General features: G+C 39.4%; 1 protein-coding gene across 2 annotated transcripts in view; it reads right to left on the bottom strand.

Moving 5' to 3' along the window:
* The window catches only part of LOC122564785 (syntaxin-binding protein 1), a 110,339-nt gene that overhangs the window by 29,415 nt on the left and 59,060 nt on the right, over positions 1 to 21,864 (bottom strand). For both annotated transcript variants that reach the window (XM_043720004.1, XM_043720005.1), the window contains exons 2-9: positions 19,288 to 19,337; positions 16,786 to 16,867; positions 11,312 to 11,388; positions 9,135 to 9,213; positions 8,361 to 8,464; positions 6,509 to 6,657; positions 4,567 to 4,651; positions 1,413 to 1,543 (exon numbers count right to left, since the gene is read on the bottom strand). In XM_043720004.1, coding sequence (XP_043575939.1) covers positions 1,413 to 1,543; positions 4,567 to 4,651; positions 6,509 to 6,657; positions 8,361 to 8,464; positions 9,135 to 9,213; positions 11,312 to 11,388; positions 16,786 to 16,867; positions 19,288 to 19,337 — 757 coding nt within the window. The remainder of the gene's footprint in view (positions 1 to 1,412; positions 1,544 to 4,566; positions 4,652 to 6,508; positions 6,658 to 8,360; positions 8,465 to 9,134; positions 9,214 to 11,311; positions 11,389 to 16,785; positions 16,868 to 19,287; positions 19,338 to 21,864) is intronic.

Raw genomic sequence — 21,864 nt, 5'->3', positions numbered from 1 at the left:
GGGGCATAGATAAGGTAAGTTATTTTCCCTGGTGGAGAGTCCAGAGCTAGAGGGCATAGGTTTAGGGTGAGAGGTAAAAAGGATCTAATGGGCAACTTTTTCACACAGAAGTCAGAGCGTGTATGGAATGAGTTGCCAGTAAAAGTGGTAGAGGCTGGGACATTTACAGCATTTAAAAGGTTTCTGTTTGGGTATATGAATTGGAAGGATTTAGAGTAATATAGGCCAAGTGCTGGCAAATGGGACTAGATTATATTAGGATATCTGGTCGGCATGGGCGAGTTGGATCAAGGGTCTGTTTCTGTTCTGTACATCTCAATGACTCTATGCTTCTATAACAGTGAAGTATTCTGCAGTTCACCAGCTGCAGTGGCAGTTGTTCATGGTTATCAGTAGCCACTTTTTTACGCTGCAAACAATGGTGAGATAAAGAGCAGCTGGAACAGTTTCATAACCTGGACGGACTATTTACTTTACAAACCTTTGGATGCCTCTGGTGCAAATGTGTGTTACATGGGCATTAGAATATCAAAAACATGGTCAGATGTGATATTATGTAAATTAATTGTGCATCAAAGGAGAACCAGCACGTTTGCTTAGAAAACATGAAAGTGTTTGTGAAGTTTTTATTATGCTTTTACAGCTGAACCTAGCACGCTAAACAGGATATTGAAGTAAATGAATTCAGGAAACTGTATGGCGTATTACATTAGGGTTTTAAACCCAAGTTGGGATTGGAATGAAATTGCTTCTTCTTTGACTGTTTCCTTTTGCTTGTTAAAGTACTTACATAAGATGAGTTTGTGGGCTGTTACGGCACAGTGGTAGTGTCCTATCTCTGGGCCAGAGGGCCTGAGCCCATGCCCTATCTTGTGTCAGAATTCTGTAGGGGCTTGAAAGACATGGCACACTGAGGGAAATGTGGCAGAATTGATGTCCAGTGAGGCCTATCCTGGCATCGGGAGTAACTCAGTCCATCTTTTACATCATTCAGGCCCCTGTACAGTTCCACTCACTCTAACAAAAGGTAGGACATGATCCCAGACCGTCTGTCCCAGAGAGAGGGACATTACCACTGCACCACAACAGCTCACAGACTCATTTTATTTCAGCACGATACTGTCACTGAGGCAAGACGCTTACTCAGGAGTACTGTGTTGTCTGTTATGGTGGGATATTGTTTATTAATTACCTTGTCAATTGCACATCTCAACTCCTCAATATGCGACTTCCCATCCAACCATTCACCACAAGCAAACAAGAATTTTTGATGTGGGGAGTCAGGGTGAGTTGCTGGTGGCTTCGTGTTGCTCACCATACAACAGATTTCCAGGTCTTAACTAAATGTCTAGTCTGAGCAATGGTAACATTTCCAGGTTATATGGAAAACTAGAAAACAAGGAGTCACTCACTTGTATACATCATTTTCAACAGGCAGCAAGTCATAGGTCATTGCCTGGAAGGTCAGTTCATGGAGAACAGGGGATACGGGGTCAAATCCACGGTCAATTATCAATAGCTGCGAGCGGGCTTTGTCTGGTCCCTGAAATCAGAAACATCAATTTACCAAGGAGTCACAAACCAGTTCATTCCATCTCACATAAACAATGATACAAGCTACAAAATAGATCTCGGAGCAGGAGTGCTTCTATACAATATTCTTTGACATTTTATCATTTCTCATCCAATAAAAATACAGAGGTTTAATTAATTCTTTTAATCCAGCTCTTGGTTCACTCAGCTCTTTTACAGTAATTTGTACCATTCTCCAATTAAAAGTGAAGGCAATCGGCCAGGTTTCAGTGTATCCGCAATCCCAAATGTTGGGAGTATTACTGGATGGTTTCTCCATCTGCTTTCCACAGAGATTGGAGCTGGCCTACCCACCTAAAAGAGGGAAGCCAGATTGGAATCAAGTGTGTAAACAAGTCTCCTGCTGTTCTATATAGCATGACCCTAGTAAGTAGCCACTCACTTAAATAGCCACAGAACCTCAGAGCTCGCTGTCCTGTTGCAGCTGCTAGGCAAGATGTCACACTCGCTATTTAATGCATGCACAGAAAAATCTGAAAGGTGTCATTTCAGCTGAGCCGTATTTACTGCTCATCTGTAATTATGCCATTAACAATCCCAATTATTAAATCCTACCAATTTTAAAAATAATTACTAGTGTAACAAATAGCTACAATTTAATTTCTTAATAACTATTTAATGTCCTGTTTAATGGAGATGAAAATAAAAGATCTGTGCTCTATTGTACTACATACCATATCACTGCTTTAATGTTTTATGCACTAACTTCAGTTCATTCATAAGTTTTGATATTTCTTTCAACACTAAACTCAATTTCTCAACTCTAAAAAGTTTCTTACTGTCAAAGTTTGTTTATCCAGCAGTCTTCCTGCACTAGATCGACCGGTAGATACACTTTGGATCAAAGTATAGGAAACACAGGAAGTCGCTAACAGGTTCTTTGTGACAAATCCCACCTGTCAAATGGCAACCTTTGATCTTCCACAAGAGTTGTTCTTGCTAAATAGGTTCAGGACAAGCAAGGCCCCTTTGTGGCCATCACCCATCACTGGGACCTGCGTACAAACCTTCTATGTATTCTAGAGAATCACAAACAATGCTGCACTTTCCAGAGACATGTCTCTGCTCCAGGCTAAATGCCAGACTAATTACCTTAAACTCAGCAAATGAGAAGGTTATGACTTAGCTCCAGAGATTTGTATTATCTAAATGATTAAAATAACTTGTCTTTCAGTACAGCATACTGTTTACTGAATCAAAAAAATCTAAATTAAAAATATTGGCAAGACACACAATCCTTTGATACAGAAATTCCACAAATTTTTGAAAATAATTTATAGATTGCCTCAACATAATTTTAAAGTTATCAATCAGTTTTGCTGAGATTTGCTTTTCTCTTTGAAAGGTTCTTCCACATCTGCTCTTCCACTGGGGAGCAAAGCTTGCTATTTGCATTATCTGTAAATTACTACATTCATGTGGACTTTTGAGGGGGAGTGGGGATGAAGTTTGTAAGCTGGGATCAAACTTGCAGCAGCATTTATAATTCTTTAAAAGACTTGCTCTGGGACAGCACAGTGGCTCAGTGGTTAGCACTGCTGCCTCACAACGCCCGGGAGCCGGGTTCAATTCCACCCTCGGGCGAATGTGCAAACTCCACACAGACATCTTTCCCTACGTCTGCATGGGTTCCCTCCGGGCCCTCTGGTTTCAACCCACAATCCAAGGATGTGTGGGTTAGGTGGACTGGCTATGCTCAGTTGCCTATATTGTCCAGGAATGTGTCGGTTAGGTGGATTGACCATCAAAAATGCAGGGTTACAGGGATACGGTAAGGGGGATCTAGGTGGGCTGTTCTATAGAGGATGAGTGTGGACTTAATGGGCCAAATGGCCTGTTTCCACACTGCAAAGATTCTATGGTTTGTGCATTAGCAGAAAGCTCAGAGCAATCAGTACCACATTATTAATGCTCTTAACAAAACATTAACACATTCAAAATGCAATTATGTAAACGTTTGAAGGGTAACAGGTACAGGGCAATGGGAAAGAGTAGGGAAATGAGATAATTGAATAGTTCTACCAGCTGAACGGTGTCCATCAATGCTGTGTCTATCTGTAATTCTGGGGCACTCCTCAATAGGGAAAAACAAACATCCAGTGGAAAGAAGATGAATTCACATGAAAAAAAAATCAATATGAAAACACTTTGTGTAATTTTATTAAGGTGTTGTGTTGGGTTGCTAACTAAAGACCTAAAATAACACATCAATGCAGAGATGAGACATTTGTCCTCTGAAGAGAGGTTGAGCAGTTTAGGCCTATATTCTCTGGAGTTTAGAAGAATGAAGTATAGAAGGTGCTAAAGGGGATTGACACTGTAGACACTGTGGGGCAATCTAGAATGAGAAATCATAGTTTTAAGATAAAGGGTAGCAGATTAAAACAGGAGAAATTATTTCTCTCAAAGGGTCATTAATCTCAGGAATTCACTACCCCAGAATCCAATGAATGCTGGGGCAGTGAGTAAATTTAAAGCGTAATGGATTGAAGGGTTACAGAGAATGGGCAGAAAAGAGGAATTGAAGCTGAGATGAGATCAGCCATGACTGTATCAAATCTTAGCGCGGGCTCAAGGTGCTGGATTGTCTAGTCCTGCTCCTAGTTCTTATCTTCTGAATTTTACAGACTGGGCCATGCCATCTGAAGATATGCAAATTGAAATTTGCATCTGATTTTCTTTAGTGGATTTCTACTGAAGTATAAGCAGTTTTATTCAAGAAAATTAAACCATTCTCAAGAAAGTTTATATTTAAATATATAACATTTTTTTTTCTGGCTGACTAGATTGGTAATTAACAATCAATAATGGATTTATTCTGATATTGACGGAATCAGAACCAGGGGATTGTTAGGCCTCTTCTTTCCAATGAAAGATAAACATTATCACAATACATTGAACCCACTGGATGTGACAACTCAACCAGTGAAACCGAACTAGCTCTACCCATCTTGTTCAGTGTGAAACACTTACTTCACCCATAGTTGGATCATCAGCTTTGTATGCATCAAGTTTATCTTGGACCAGCTGTGCGAGCATGGCATTTTCTTTATAATCCCTGGGAATGCAAGAGACAGCAAATTACTGGGAAAAGCAATAGCACAATATTTAGGAACAGGGTTTTAATCACTGACTGACTTCTCCTGTATTAAGAATGACCCAACCATAGAACACCAAAGCAGCAGGACTGCAGGTGGAAATTTACGTAACAAACATTTCACTAAGCAGCAAATTTTCTTAGTGACTGCGCCTCTCTTTTCTTCAAACATTGACACAAATTGTATTAGATATTATAAATATGTGTGTGTAAGACTTACAGAACCTCATACTACCAGAAGTGTAGTTGAGTCAGTCAACTCATATATAAGATTAATGGACAAAACATTGTGCTGGGTACACTGGGCATCTCTGACTTGCATTCCTCTCACCCAAATCTCTGCGCCAACTTGTACAGGCTCTCAGATGACTCACCAAAGGGTACATCCTGACTTTATACAATCATGTAAAATGTATGATCCTGAGCTGGCAGTCCATTTTTGGATCACTCCATTGATACCAATGAGAAAGAAAAATTGGGAAAGATGTGAAATGAGCTGCCAACTCCCCGTCACACAAGGCTGATAGCTACTTCACTGGGAGGTACCTCACTCACAGAATAAGATCCTGGCTGTGTCTCGGATATGCACTGTTAATGGAACTCAGACAAAGTTACTCTGTATTGTGACAAATGGCTCTGGTATCTGTGGAGAGGGAGATACAACTGAAACAGGAAGTTAACGCTGCACAGGAATGTCTTAGCCAGATATAGGAACAGAGGGTTTTCTAAAAAAAACATGAAAAATAAATAACAAAAAAAAAGGCTTTAGCCCAGACTATTTTTATGCCAATCTGACAACATTATCATTTCACTAGTAGCAGGAAACTTAAATTATCTGCTTAATCTGAAGCTAGACATTTTTAGATGGAACTCATCATTCTAATGCTAAGTTCATCATTAGTTTATGAACATTTATTAAAATTACATTAATTCTTAAGAGCTATTGATGTCATTCCATTCCTTTTTACCATTTTTATCCCTCAAAAGGAAAAATAAAAAGCAATGTGGAATCCAAAGATTTATGTCCAATGTTAGCACATTGTATCGATCCAATACTCTTCCTATTTTATTCTGTTATACATCATTTCTTAGCCCTCACAGTGACTGGAAAGCGAATTAGTTATCTGCTCTCAGCAACTGGCCAATGTGAGTGAGTATGTACCTGAATGTCATGTACCTGTGCGTATCTCTGTGTAGGTTTGTGTATAAGTGGATTGCAGTGATCCTTTTCACTAAATCGTACATCCATGATAGTGTTTGCATCTTCTTAGATCTTCCTGCTGAGTGCGATAATGTTGCATGACATAAAATGTCAATACATCAGAGCAGATCACATAGACTTTCAAATGAAGTATAGTCATGATCTTCAGGTAACCAAGATATTTGGATCCATTCACAAGGATCTACACCTTTCATGTGATTAATTCATTCTTGTGACATGAATACACATGGACCAAGAGAATATCACATTGGCCACTACTTCTGCACTATGTGTCCAGTCTGACATTTCATGGGCTCTGCTGTATCGCAGATCCTGATGAAACTAACTGCATACATACTCACTGATCTGAAAAGGTAATCAAGTACAGTTGCTCACCCACCTTTTTTTTATTCTAGCATGGCCAGCTGTCCTTCAACAATATTCTGTCAACCCCTCCCTCCACTTCTAGTTCCATGAGAAATGTTACATCTGAGGACAGTTCCATTTCAGGTACAGTTTAGAGATCATTACATGACAGTGATACTGCCGTCAATGTAGGAAGTGAAAACCTTCATGGAGAAAGGAGAGCCCGTGTCCTTAAAAAAAGGTGCTCTCACCCCCTGTATCTGACAGCAGGATATTCTTTCAGCGTGGCACACAGGGTTGCAATCTGCTCCGCTAATCGTTCCATGAGGGGGTTTCGCAACTGTGTCTTGTGGGGGCTGTAAAAGCTCTGGAATGCATCTGGTACATCCAGCGAGTAAACCTGAAACGCAGAAAATAATTACTACAGTGCTCATTTATTCACGACGAGTGTTCTAGTCTGCTCGATTATTAACTTGTTCATGAATGGTATTGTACAAGAGGTCTATAGGCATTAAACAGTGACAGAATTCAGTGCCCCTGTCTGCTGTTGATCACCCATCAACATGATAATCCACAAAATGCCAGCTGAGTCAGAGCAAGTGCATTTAGACGGTTATCTGAATGCATTATCCATTCTAAGCACACTGCAATCTATTCTAAATGCGAAATGACTTGACCTTAACAGATTTTTATTTAAATCTGACCATTTTATTTCCTGTACTATCTGTGTTTAATTATCTGAAGAATTACAGAGCCAACCTATCAGAATGTAAGCCATTGTAGGAAGAATGAAAAAAGACTGCAGTACCAGCTGTCTGTGATCATGTGACTAGTCTCCCAGTCAAACTGAAAGCACCTTCTGTTTGACAGATGGGCCTCCCAATCCTCGGGACTGTGCTTCTCATTGGTCATCTGGCTATAATCACTGATATTTGTTGCAACTCACCATCCCTGAGTCACTCAGCAGAGTGAGACAGCCTTGCACTAAATTATACATGACGTGGATTGTGAAAACAACTCAGCAGGGTTAGGAGCATTAAGCGATTGAAGCAAATCCAGGAATTGCAGTGAAGCCAGTCCTCTAAGTTCAACTCCCGAACATTCCTGCCACATTGTGTCACATTGTTGTGGATATTGTTTAATAGGAAACACAAATAAAAGTGGACAGGAATGTAAAGGATCAGTAGACAGTGCACTGCAAGGTCATTCATAGTTATTATTAATCCAAAGCTTGCATCCATCCAAATGCAAGATTGCAAATAAGCCTTTCCTCCTAAAACTTTACTTCATAAGAAACGCCTGGAACTTTCAGCCTGGGCAATTCACAAAGTCATTTCTCCTTCTGACTCCTGGTTTTACTGATAGTTAATGGGCGGAAATGGGGCAAGTTCCAATCTGAAAGGAGTTTACATCCTGATGAATAAAGTGCTGACCCATTTCAGGTTCTCTTGATGTGGAAATGGAGGCTCAATGGTAAACAGGACCATGACTGCTGTCTGGTTTCAGGATATATCAGTGCCTGCAGTGTTCACACTCCAACCAGTTTCACAGGCAATGACGCTAAAGAGGTGCTTCAGATGCTATAACCAAAATTCCTAAGAGGATGAGAATAGCTACAAAGTGTAATGAAATGAGTCATTAAAGCTTCATTTAAACATTTTTAAGTTATGCCCACATTTGGAACAGAACAGTTCCTAATTTGTACTTTACGATTCCATCTCGGCAAGGATGAACAAGTGGAGATATACTTTATTGCAAGGCAGTGCTTGAATTGTTTCGGTTAGGTGAGTATCTTGGCATAAATAAATGTCTGGCAGAAATGCCAGCTGAGTCAGAGCAAATGCATTTTGACTGTTGTCTGATGTGATGTTATTCCAATTAAACCCCAGCATGTGGCAAGTGAATGATTCTCTTCCTTCCCTCTCTCCTTCCTCTGTCACATGGGCTACTGTTGTTCTGACATTGAAATTCAAGCTCTTCAAAATACAAAAGCAATTAACAATTACTCTTCCATTTAAAAAAATATCAAGAATTGCAATACTGGAAAATTCCTTTGCACCAGCATCCCCCTAGCCCCAGCGGATGTTGGATATAATGTCTTACCTGTGACTCATATGGAAGAAAGGCAATGTTGATCTCAGTAAGGGTTTTGATGACTTTTGATGTACGAGACTTTACCAGCTCATTAAATAATGGATCCGCACAAGCTGTCAAACATAAAGGCAAAAAATCTTATTCCTCATTCCTTCTAAACAGTTGCATCAATGACATAAAAAGGCACAGATACAAATTAGTGAGGCGTGTGACTGGGATATTTACAGCCAACTTCTTTTTTCTGCTGTCTCCGATCTTAAACTTTCTCCGAAGTGTGGGATTTCAACAATAAACAAGTTAAAGCAATACGTTCACTCAGATACAATTTATTCCATGAAATGATTGAAATTATCTGACTGCATTCATGTGGCATATTACTTAGCAATGATCGTTTGACTGGATCATTTTTTTTTAGAAATTCAAATTTATCACTAATGATTGGGTACTTGCTTCTTTACTGTGAAATAATTACTTTCTTCTACCTTCTGTGTTCATGACCATTATTCGGCAACAATGTTACAACAGCAGCCTATCAATCAGTGACATTTTAAGCCAAGCATTAAGACTGAGTCAAACTCCCACAATGTTGCACCAGGGGAGTTAATCTCAATACTCAGTGTCAAATTAAGGTAACCAGCATTTCAAAACACAAAGCACCATATTGTCTGAGATGCTTCAGCTTTGTAACTAACATCAAAGTTGACATTATCTTCCTCAAGGCTCACAAGAAGAAGCACTTCACTTAAGTAGAACACATGTCTCTGTAAACATATGTATACTCACAGTCGGTGAAGAAGACATGAGCTGCCCTGTACTTTGAGGATGGAGCATCCTTAAAATCATTGATCAGTGCACGGACAGACTGCAAAGATAGAATCCCAATTAAGGAATGATCGTTTCAACAGCATGAGTAACACTTCGACAAATATCCACTAACTTGGGAGGTCATGTTGTGGCTCTACAGGACATTGGTTAGGGCACTTTTGGAATATTGGAATATTTGGAATATTCTGGTATTCCGGCTATACGAAGGATGTTGTGAAACTTGAAAGGGTTCAGAAAAGGTTTACAGGGAAATCGCCAGGATAGAGGGTTTGAGCATTAGGGAGAGGCTAAATGAACTGGGGCTGTTTTCACTGGAGCATCGGAGGCTGAGGGATGACCTTATAGAGGTTTATAAAATCATGAAAGGTTTGGATAGGGTAAATAGACAGAGTCTTTTCCCTGGGGTAGATGGGGGGGGGAGTCCAGAACTAGAGGGCACATGGTGAGAACGGAAAGATTTAAAAGGGACCTAACTGGCACCTTTTTCATGTAGAAGGTGGTGCATGTATGGCATGAGCTGCCAGGGGAAGTGGTGGAAGCTGGTACAATTACAACACTTAAACTGTATCTGGATGGGTATGGTAATAGGAAGGGTCTATAGGGATATGGGCCAAGTGCTGGAAAATGGGACTAGATGAATTTAGGATATCTGGTTGGCATGGACAAGTTGGACTGTAAGGTCTGCGTGCTGTACATCCCTATTACTCTTTGACTGTTGTTCCATTTTTGCTGTTCATTCTAACACCAGGTTATTTTTATATGTGTAGAGTTATGAAAATAAAGTTGTGTGAGAAATGCAAATGTGTTGCTATTCCCTACTGGCTTTTGGTAAGCTGAGTTAAGTGGCTTTCAAACAATGCTGCATTTCACTCAACCCGCTAATAACAATAATTTCTGACTGATAGAAGTGAGGAAACCTGAAGGAGACAACAGCAGATGAATACAAAACAAAGGTGCAATCAGATACATTTCTTCTAATGTTGGCATTGTATCATTAGAATTTCTGGTGTTTCATTTGAATATATACTTAGGCTTGACCAATTGAACTCGCAATGTTAGCAGAGATTTTCATCATTCTCATTCCATGTGACATTTATTAATATGTAGCATTTCCAAATCACTACCTTAGTGACAAAAGACTCTGCAACCTACTTTCTATGTAACAAGATACATCCTTATCTGACCTCAGTCCATATGCCCCGGAAACAATTATCTGTTCTTTTATCACTTCCAAATATAATTACTCTAGTATCTTTGTACCCAACTCCCACTGTTCACCCTCCACTGCTCACATCTTATCACTTAACATTCCCTTATCGCATGTCATCAACTGAACTACATTCACTCCCAGTAAACCAACCTCAAAATGATTATTTTTATTCTTCCACAGCCCCTCTCTTTCTTTGGAGTCTCCAGTACCATTACAGGAACAAACAAGAAAGGATCCCAAGACAGTGCATCTTCAACACCCAGAGGATTCGACAAGAAAAGGACTCAAGACAGGCAGTCAGAGACAGAGACAGATTCCAACAGAACAAGCAATGTTGGCTTGAAGGATCAAATGGTCTAAATCTGTTCCTATTTCCTATGCTCAAAAATACCACACCTAAATTTCCATTCCTTTTCTCCACACTTTTGTGCAGCTGCATTCTTTTGTTTCACCACTGATGGCTGTTGCTTCAGATGTGACACAACCTGGTATTTCTTTCCTCGATCCCTTTATATCGCCATCTCAAACTCGGCTCCTTAACCACATTCCATGAATCTTCCAAATTCAGTTTTTAACCTGAGTTTAAGAAGGGTTAATATGACCAGTGTTATATATTAATATGGCCTAACATCAATGCTCTGGCAGTGCAATGATATACAAGGGTCAGATGATCACATGATCCTATACCTTCAAAGAATTGCCTGTGTTTAATCATAAATAGTTTGTAATCACTCCGAAGCTAATACTGTCACTGCCTCCAAGACATTTTATGTGACATTTCAATAGTTGCAACAGCAAATCTCAGTACTTGTTGTAAGCATTGACATTGGTGGCAAGTGGCACCAAGCCAAAATGTTTGTCCTTCTATGTGTCCGTGTTTGCATGTACTCATCAAGCTGTGAAATCGGTAAATGCAATAACTTACTTCTTCAGAGGGTGTGATCAGATAAACTGCTTCCAAACTGGGGAGCGGTTCTCTCCTTTTATTTATGTCTTCCACAACTTCACATAATTGCATTTGAAACAGAACAAAAAGACATTCAAGTGAACAATGGTTACCTCAGACAGTAAAGACATTTTGGCCAACATTCTGAATCCACCCACTCATCCCACCACATGTACCATACCCACATCCACACCCCTTCTCCAAACCTTGTCCAGGTAAGAGTATTGTATGACAGAAAGTTAATTTCAGATTTAATTTAATTTTCAGTTGAAATGTCCTACAACTGAAAGGTGTTCTTTTTATTCTCCTACACCAGATTGGATTCCAGGCCTACAAAATAAATTATGTTGTCAAATATAGAGTACTAATCTGGGCTCAATTGGAGTAAAGTCTCCAGTTCTGGGCAGCACAATTTAGGGCAAATAGATTCACAACAATTGCTCTAATGTTGAGGGACTTCATTACATTGAGAGAGTAAAGAAGTTGGGACTGTTCCCCTTGAAGATGAGAAGTTTGAGAGGAGATTTGATAGAAATATTCAACATCACAAGGAGACTGAATAGCATATGTAAGCGAAGGCTGTTACTCTTGGCAGAGGATTGAGGAACATGGGGACAGATGGAAAGAAATTGGTGACTTGAAGAATACCTTTTCAATACCGTCAATAGTTAGGATCTGGAATAATCCACCTGGGAGTGTGGGTGGAGGCAGATTTAATTGTGATGAATTTCCCCTTAAAATGTCATTATCTAAAAAAGAAAAAAAAATTGCAGGGCTACAGGGAAAAGGATACAGGTTGGTATTAAGTAAATTGCCTTTGCAGAGAGTCAGCACAGAAATTATGGGCCAAATAGCCTCTTTCTGAGCTGTAACTATTCAATGATTCTATGACTGCATCAGAAATGGAAAGAGTTGTAACTTTTGGAAAATAAATTTGATTAAATAGGAGATGCCTATCCTTTATTACATTGAAATTTCAATTATTTGTTTGCTAAAATTTGTATTCCAAATGTGTGTTGTTCCTTAGTCTTTTAAACTGTTTCCATCCAGCTCAGCTGTTTGCTGCATATAAACCTTCTACTGAATCAGGCTGAGACTGTATGTTCGTTCACTTGTTAGCCTCACAGCACAGTTGATTTCACTGACCGACCCAGTATAATACATTTATAACAGGTGAGATTATTATATTGCCATGTCAAGAATGTCCCAACAGGGAGAAATGACTGATAGGTTACTGTGCTTCATTATGGTTGGTAAAGATCAGAATGGGCATAACTCTGAGCATCACCTTTCAGGCTATTTTGCTAAAACTGATGGGGGAGGTGACATGACCTCAGAAAAGAGGGGTGAAACCTTAAACATGTGATCCAAAAGTCTCAAAAGAAGAAGCCAAATAAAGTTGCAATTTTTAACAATCCACCAAATAATTCATGGCCTTCAAATAGAACTGAGATAGAAACAGAAGGCATAGATTTTTCTCATCACCTCTGTCTATGTCTTTCGAAAACACAAGATTTAGCCATCTCATAATGGCGGAGCTCCATGCACAATGTAAACATATCAACAAATGAAGATCTTCACTCTAGCATAGCCAGACAAATAGAAATCTGCATTTGTCCTTAAATGCTGGCTTTAGTGCAATCTTAAGTGTTCAACCTGCACAACTTCATTATGTTGTGACGATACTATGATTTGGGAAATGTATTTTATCCTTTTTTTACGAAGAGAGGTTTTGAGACAGAGGTGTTGTCACTTTCAAACCAGCAAAGTAAACAGCTTGTGAGACACTGTTTTTTTTTTAGAAGTTAGAACAATAGAAGCAGCATGAATGGGTGGAGTCAGGCTCCCACAGAACCGGGGTTTGAGTTTAGTTTTTGAGTTGCTGGGGTTTTGAGGCTGGCTGTGGAAGTTGTTACACATCTCCCTCAGCCACAGTAAAAAGCCAGAGTTCTCTCTCGCTCTGCAAGTTTTCTCCTGGAATGGAGAAACACTGCATGTGAATTTGCCTTTGAAGCAATTGGAACAGTTGCAGGTTAGTAGTTAAATAATCCATTTTCCTGTTAAGTTTTCTAATAGAGTTAAAGTTATAGCAATCCTTCTTTCATTCATTTGAATTTTAACTATAGTATGTATTGCTCAAAGTTAATTAGTGTAACCGATCGAATTATATCTGGAACACATATCTGAAAGTTCGGGTCTAGGCTATCTCCTTGATATATTTAAAAGGGGTTTGGTTCCCCTTGCATAGTTGTGGGTCACAAAATATCAAAGCTGGATTCAAGTATACTTGCAACACAACCCTTGGAAACGTAACCTTAGAGTAGAACAATGGTCCTTGACAAACTTTCACACACACTGATTCCTGTTCTGTTCAGTATGTGGAATTGGAATATATTTCCTGTTACATTGCAATTTTTCACCAATACATTCTAACATACAACCTGTACCACTTAACTCATCAAAAACTCACAATTCAACAGAATTAAATTTAGCATGGTGTATTAATGCAGCTTGTGTCTGTTTTCCAAGCCCTGGAAGAGATGATAAATTGTTTTCAAAGCTTTACTTGCTTGATTTCAAAATGGACTACGGACTAAAATATGGCCATTGGTTGTATGATTCAATTGACTGCAATATTTGGAAAGTTCCAATGAGCAATTACCAGGACACAGCTTAGACATCATGCTCCTAGAATCTCACACCGTTACATTATGTGACCTTGCAGTCTACCAGCTCAAAAGAACAATAGATGATGTGTCACTCCAGCAGGATCCAGTAAACTACGAGAGCTATCAAAACTCAACGTGTTTATGAAGGCTTATTTAGATTATACAATGAACAATAGTTTGTCCAGGGACATAGAAGTTGAAACAGCCTGCTAATTAAGGTGATTTCACCAGAAACCTATCACATGGCTAAAACTCCTCATGTGTCTGAAAATATTAATTGCAATTTCTGAACCCCTTTGCCTAAGTCTGGTAATAATCAATTTGCCAATCAATCTATAATTAGCTGATAACATCCATTCTGTTTAATTTCTTCCCATTCAAGTGAGTTGAGATGACAAGAGCATCTTCAGAAAAGTCAGACTCCAGGTTAACAGCTAAATTAACAGCTTTAGCTAGGCAAATAGAACTGGAGTCCCACAAGAAAGCATATTCACTGAACACAAACTTTACAAGCTCGAAAATGCATTTGAATTAATTCTTTCATCTTCTTAAATATTCTTTTAAAGTTAGATTACATTACAGTGTGGAAACAGGCCCTTCGGCCCAACAAGTCCACACCGACCCGCCGAAGCGAAACCCACCCATACATTACCCCTTACCTAACACTACGGGCAATTTAGCATGGCCAATTCACCAGACCTGCACATCTTTGGACTGTGGGAGGAAACCGGAGCACCCGGAGGAAACCCACGCAGACAGGGGGAGAACGTGCAAACTCCACACAGTTAGTCGCCTGAGGTGGGAAGTTGTTCTTTCTTGTAAATTCTTTTTCTCTTCTACATTAGCTTGGTTGTATGTCCCACAGTTTGATTACATGAGTTTTGATTTAAACAAAAAAAACACTTTTGCGCGTCACTTTAAAATCGGCCTTTACAAACAGAAGGTTTGGGGAGAAAATGCTACGGCCTATTTCAGAAGAGAGAAAATGAATTAAAATGCCTCTGCTTTCGACAGAAGGAGATGGGAATAAAGCAAATTCAACTTAGCTCTCTGTCCTGTCTGTAACACTTATAACAGCATTCTCTGACTGCAGGATCAAGCAGAATGAACCAAATACCATTTGGGTAAAACAAGATTCACACTAGAAGAAAGAACCCACATATTGTGACAGCAAACCTGCCAGCAACTCTGAAGTCTGTGCATGTAGTTAGAAGTGAAAATCCAGAATTGCTGTCAGTGATTTTATGCTTCATTATTTTATGTGTCTGGTACCGAAGTTGTTGCAGACTGCAATCAATCTGATTCCTTAAAGGGTTTTGACAATTCATTTGTCACTAACAATGGCAGTTGTGTTGAAGCAGATGTCCAGTATTCATTTAGCAGAACAATACGTGAATTCTAAGGGTTAAATTACAAGGTGAGATTGCATAGAGTTTCCCTGAATTAAGACAGTTATGGGATTGAGATTTCTCAGGTGTTAACAGAAAAAGATTGGATTGATTGAGAGAAACTATTCCCACAAATTAGGAAGTCCACGACTAGGGGCGAATATTTAACAACTGAAACCATATCTTTCAAGAATTAAATTAGCAAAGATTTTTACAGTGCACATAATCAGGTGGTGTAAGTTTGGAACTCCCACAAATGACAAATGATGCAAGGCCAACTGTTACCTTTAAATCTGAGATTGAGAGATTTTTCTTAACCAAATGTACTGGGGGATATCAGGCTGGTATACGGGGCTCTGAAGATCAGCCATGATCTAATTGTTTGGTGAACAGATTTGAGCAACTAAATGGCCTCTTAAAAAGAATTTGCATTTATATAGTACCTTTCACAACTTCAGGGTATCTCTATGTGATATATATCCAGTGAGATCTCTTGAAGGGACTTGATGTAAGAAATGTAACCTATTTATACACAGTAAGGTCTCACAATAGCCATGCGATAATCACCAGATACCCCTTTGTAAGCGATATTGGTGGAGGGAGAAATATTGGTCAAAGATAATTTGTAGGAACATCCCAGCTTTTCTTTCAATATAGTGTTGTGGAGTCTATGAATGGTTTGGTGTCTGATACAGAAGCAAACACCTCTCACAATGTGGCAAATCTCCCTCCTCACCCAGCTTTTTCACAGAAGTATTAGTCTAGAGATTCTGTCCAAGCTGCTGGACTGGGACTTGAGTGCCCAATCTTCTGAATTTAATGTAGTAGAGCACACTACTGCTAAGTCACAGCTGACACCTGAAGACCCTTGCTTGCCCTACAACTACTAAAAGCCCAACAATGAACTGTTACTTCCTCATCTTTGCTTATTGCTCAGTTGGTGAAGCATTGAAATAGAAAAATGTACTCTATATTTCACAGGACAGTTGAAAACTTTCAATATAGACAGAATGCATCTGTTGCAAGGATTGTCAAAACCATTTCGTAGGAGACACAGTGCGAAAGGGCAACTTTGCAAAGAAGTTGTAAACGAGTTTTGAGAAGATTTGTAGCTCTGGTTGAGGTTCTGGATGTAGGTTTGCTCGCTGAGCTGGAAGGTTCATTTTCAGACTTTTTGTCACCCTACTAGGTAACATCTTCAGTGAACCTCCAGACGAAGGCTCCGTCCAGAGGCTCACTAAGATGTTATCTAGTATGGTGACGAAATGTCTGAAAATGATCCTTCCAGCTTAGTGAGCAAACCTACATCCAGAAGTTGTAACTTTTCTCATTAAAGACCATAGTAAATCAGTCTGGTTCCAAAGCTAAGGATATTAACAGGAACTGAAATACTCACTTGTAACACCCTCTGTCATAATATCAGTCATCTTGCAACAGGACGACAGCATTCGCATGCTGAGCTGATCCACCACCAGCACCTAGTAAAACACCAAATATAACCATGTCATGGCTAGCAATACTGTATTTAAGGGAAATATTCTGATGTCCTTATTAGTCACCATTCTGCTTTTCAGTTTACTAGCTTCTGTCATTTTCAGATAACAAACAATGAGAGATCAATGTGCTTTGTGAATGAAGACCTCAGTCTCACATGTGGCAAAGGAAAAGAGAATTCAGAATTTCTTATTACAACATGGTACATGATGCTTTAGTAAATCTCCCTTGACCGTGTAATGGGTAGCAATAATCAGGTAACTGACCTGTTCTCAGTGACTTGCAGGAGACTAGCAAGGCACTCAGAATAACGCTTAGTTCTGCCACCCAATTGCAAAACAAAGAGTTCAGCATCTTCGTTAAACATTGTTTCAAACTGGTGTATTTTGCATATATTTTTGAGATCTACTGGAATTAGAGTAAATTCTTACATTCCATGGAACTAAAGTTTTTTTTTGGGCAATGTCCCTTTTGCAACTTGTAGTCCAGCTCAGAGCCTGATGTTGAAGCCTCCTCTGTCTCACCACATTTTATACAGGAAACCATTGACAGATCTGCTTGTATCCAGATGGAAAATGTAACTCTCCAAAATCATTCCTTTCCAAAATTATTTGTTGATTTCCCTACTAAATTAAATTATCAAACGAATAAATAAGTTGGATGACCGGCTTTTGCTCCCACTTAGAAATAAAGGAAGTTGTGTTCCCTTTCTGTTGAATTTCTCTAGGATTTTAAATTGAGTCAGAATTCAGTACAGGAATTGATCCAAAAACAAGGTAGATTTACTCTTGGCCAAGAAATTAAGAACCAAATAAAAACACAATCTGCTGGAGAAACTTAGGTCAGATAGCATCTGCACAGAGAGAAAGAGTCAACGTTTCCAGTTCAAAGACACTTCTTTGGAATTTCAGACCACATCAGTTCCAAGAAGAGTCTTTCAACTGGAAACATTAACTCTGTTTCTCTCTCCACGGATGCCACCAGACCTGCTGAGTTTCTCCAATATTTTCTCTTTTATTTCAAGTTTTTAGCAGCTGCGATATTTTATATTTATGAAGGAGCCAAATTCACTTCTAAATCCCACTTGTCTCACTCCTGCAATATAGGTGGAACAAATTAACTGAATTTTATTCAGTAAGACCAAAAGGCAAAATCCCTGAGATCCTCCAATCTGTCTTCAGATATTAGACACCTGAGATCATCCTTATTTGTCTTGAGCTTCTGTTACTAACTGTGGACATAATACTCCAGATGTAGTCTACCCAGTGCTCTGTACAATTTCTGTATTGTTTGCTCTGACTTGTATCTATCTGTGTTGGATATTGTTTAATATTTTATTTAGTTGGTCAATTATTGCTCTCCAGTGCATAATATTAATTAAAATTAAAATTGGAGGCTCAAAACTAAGGTATGTGCACCTCTGCCCCTGATTTTCTGATAGGAGGAGTAGAGTGGTGCTGGAAAAGCACAGCAGTTCAGGCAGCATCCGAGGAGCAGGAAAACAAGGATGCCTGATTTTCTGATATGTGATCCTATGTGCAAATTTCAACAATGAAAGATCCTTCATCCATCCAAGCTAATTGCATGAGTACTCCCTATGCACAGTGCCATGTAATCCCAAGGAGAATCCTAGGGTGCACCACAATGAGGCATTATCTCCCAGGTGTTGCAGAACCAGCAACAGCCATTGTTCTTGGTGATATTGCCGAGGCTTTGATAGCCATCTGATTGGGTTGGCAGCTCTTGATGATCCACTACCCTTAACTGGACAGTAACAGCCTCGTTACTTACTGTTGCTGGCAATTTCCATCCCCATGTCCTGCCTATGTCAATGGGGATCATCTCCTTGCTTTCACTCCAAACAGGGAAACATCCAGACAAGCGGCAAAATTCACTTCCGTCTCCTGCAGAAGCTCCCTGACCTCTGCTGTCTAGATGATTATAGACAGCATTTCTTACGAGCACTTCTAGAATTGTACTTCATGCTGGTGAAACTATTCAGCTATGAGTTTCCTGGTTCCGCCTTCCCATCATTTATGAATATTAAAACTAGATGAGTATTCTTCCAGTCCAAAGGAACTGTCCCTCCAGCAAACTGTTACAGAAATGAGCAATGATCATGAATGGAATATTACCAATTCTTCAAAACTCCAGTTGTGTGAATGTTAGCTAGAGTTGGCAGCTTGATCTATTTTGAGATCCCTTATTCTATCTATGTAGTTATCTTTATCGATACTATCACTTTCAATTGATGTTCAACGTACCTTATATTCTGCCTTGCAAAGCCTGCAACAGGATATTGAAAATTTAACGAGCAATTTTTTTTGTCCCTTTTGCTCATTAAACTCCTTGAGTCAGAAAAAAATCAACATAGAATATCATTGAGAAATGGACAGATTCCTACCTTCCATTCACCCTTCTTCTTCACCTTCTTGATGACATCATTCATAATCTCTGCAATCAAAAATAAATTTGCATTAACTTTCAAACCAGGAGGAGAAATATTTTGAATACCTAATTGAATGTGGTATCGGGTAAAATAACCTTCTGAATACAAAACCCGCATCAGGTTCAATACTTTTACATGGAGCAGCTGACTTTGCATGGGACTGCCAGGTACTAGTCTCCTTCATTCTTAAGAGCATTCCAAAGAACTGAGCAATAATAGATTACCTTTGAAATAGACTCCCTGTTTATATGTGAGTATTTTAACCAATGCATGCAGCAGACTGCAAATGAGATGGAAGATGTGATCGTATGTTTCCTGGAGGGAGGAATGTTAACCAAGACACAACATCCGATATGGAGCTCTCTGACTATGCAGCACTTCCTGTAAAACTGGACGGATGCACTATCAGTGACAGCTTTATCAGAGCTTAAAACCACATCTCAGAGTTCAGGATGACAATATCTGAGGCAAGCCAAAGATAAATAGAGATGAATGAGTTTTAGATTAGATTCCCTACAGTATGGAAACAGGCCCTTCAGCCCAACAAGTCCACACCAACCCTCTGAAGAGCAACCTACCCAGACCCATTCCCCTACACCTAACACTATTACCTGACCTGCATATCTTTGGATTGTGGCGGGAACCCGGAGCACCCAGAAGAAACCTGCACAGACACTGGGAGAATGTGCAAACTCCACACAGTTTCCCAAGGTGGGAATTGAATCTTGGACCCTGGCGCTGTGAGGCAGCAGTGCTAACCGCTGAGCCACTGTGCCGCCCCTGGTGGTAACTGGTGTAAAATTACATTACCACTGGTGTAAAATTACATTAAACTGAACTGCATTTTGCATGTGAAAATTGGGACTGTTACTGTATTGCATATGTATAAAATTTGACACCTACACACTGCTTTCTCATAATATGGTGGTCAGTAGGTGCTGAAATCAATAGCTCTCTCACCCTTTAAAAAAGTCGACTTCAACGGGCAACTGAGCTCATTCACAAGCCACTGTATCTGAGTATCACATTTCCCATGTGATTGGCAGGGGAAAGCAGGTGACAATGAACAAACCATTTTTTTTCATCAACCAAGATGTCCTTTGCACATTGGTATAGCTCACCCAAGATGGTGTCATGTGTCTGCCATCTTAACCTCCAAAGTCTGTGCCCTTCCACTCTCTCCCTAGAATGCCCAATCCTACTCAGTTCAAAAATACGTGAGTCTGGGATCCATGTTATCTTCTTAGTGGAACTGCTTGTCATCCCAGTAGCAGCCACTACTGGGTTCAGGCATCACTGGGGCTGCAAGAGCCACTGGGTAATCACAGTGATCAGTAGCTCTCAAGGCCAGGAATAGGAGCAGAGGTCCCATGCTGAAGTTGTTAAGGCTGCCAGCTGCATCATATCATTCAAGGGCAGTCTTCTTTGTAAATCAGAAACTCAGACAGAAATTGCAGGGAAAGCTCAGCAGGTCTGGCAGTGTCTGTGGAGAAAAATCAGAGTTAACGTTTTGGGTCGAGGTGACCCTTTTCAGAACAGACCTGTTGAGCTTTTCCAGCAATTCTGTTTTTGTTGCTGTCTTTTTTCAAAATGTGGCAACTTTTCTCAAACGGAAATGAGCAATATTCCCATTTCTGTTTAAAAAAAGTCTACTGTTTTCTTTCATATAAGAATAGTCTTCAAAACACTACAACACAAAGTTTTATGAGGAAGATCTGCCTGTTGTTTACATCACAATGATATGTGGAAGTGAAGTAAAAATGAATTTCATTGAGCTTCATTGAGCATTAATGCACTTTGCAAGGCAAAATGGTTTGGTGTCCAATAACCCTTTCAATCTCAGTGTGAGGAAGACACCATTCTTTGTTATTTAAATGTGTATTTAAGACAGATGTCACCAGAAATAAACAAAGACTTTCCCCATTATACCTCTTGCCAAGTTAATTCTAAGTTTATTCTTATAATTTTTTTAAAAATCCAATTTAACCTTTACATCATTAATTCTGGTGAATCAAGTTTGAATCTGATGTCCTTAGAAATTAGTTTTCAAGAAACCTCTGGATGCACAGAGAAGGTAAATGAATTATGCTACATCAGCTTCGGGAGATAGTTTGAAGGAAAAATTAATCATTAGACCAATTTTAAAAAGGTACTGAAAGGTGAAGCCTTTGAAATTGAAGGTCTCTTTGAATATGGATGAATAAGGCCAAATATGCTGTTCCTTTTAAAGACTGAAAGTCGTATCAAGTTTGGACACTAGGGGACTTGTGATGCCTGGTAAACTCAACATGAAGAAAGAATACAGCTTTTTACAACCTCAAGATATCTCAAAGTACTTTAAAGCCAAAGATTTACATGTGAAATGTGGTCGCTGCTGAGATGTGGGAAATATAGTCTCTCTGTACACAGCAATTTCTCACAAACAGTGATATGATAATGATCAGATATTCTGTTTTAGAGACAGGTTGTAGCATAAAATATTACACAAAGCAAAAAAAAGGGTCAACCTCTAAGCCTTTCTTTGAAATGGTG

The sequence above is a fragment of the Chiloscyllium plagiosum genome, chromosome 30 (assembly GCF_004010195.1).
Source record: "Chiloscyllium plagiosum isolate BGI_BamShark_2017 chromosome 30, ASM401019v2, whole genome shotgun sequence".
NCBI lineage: Eukaryota > Metazoa > Chordata > Chondrichthyes > Orectolobiformes > Hemiscylliidae > Chiloscyllium > Chiloscyllium plagiosum.
The sequence above is the reverse complement of the archived record's forward strand: the minus strand, read 5'-3'. Positions and strand labels throughout refer to the sequence as shown.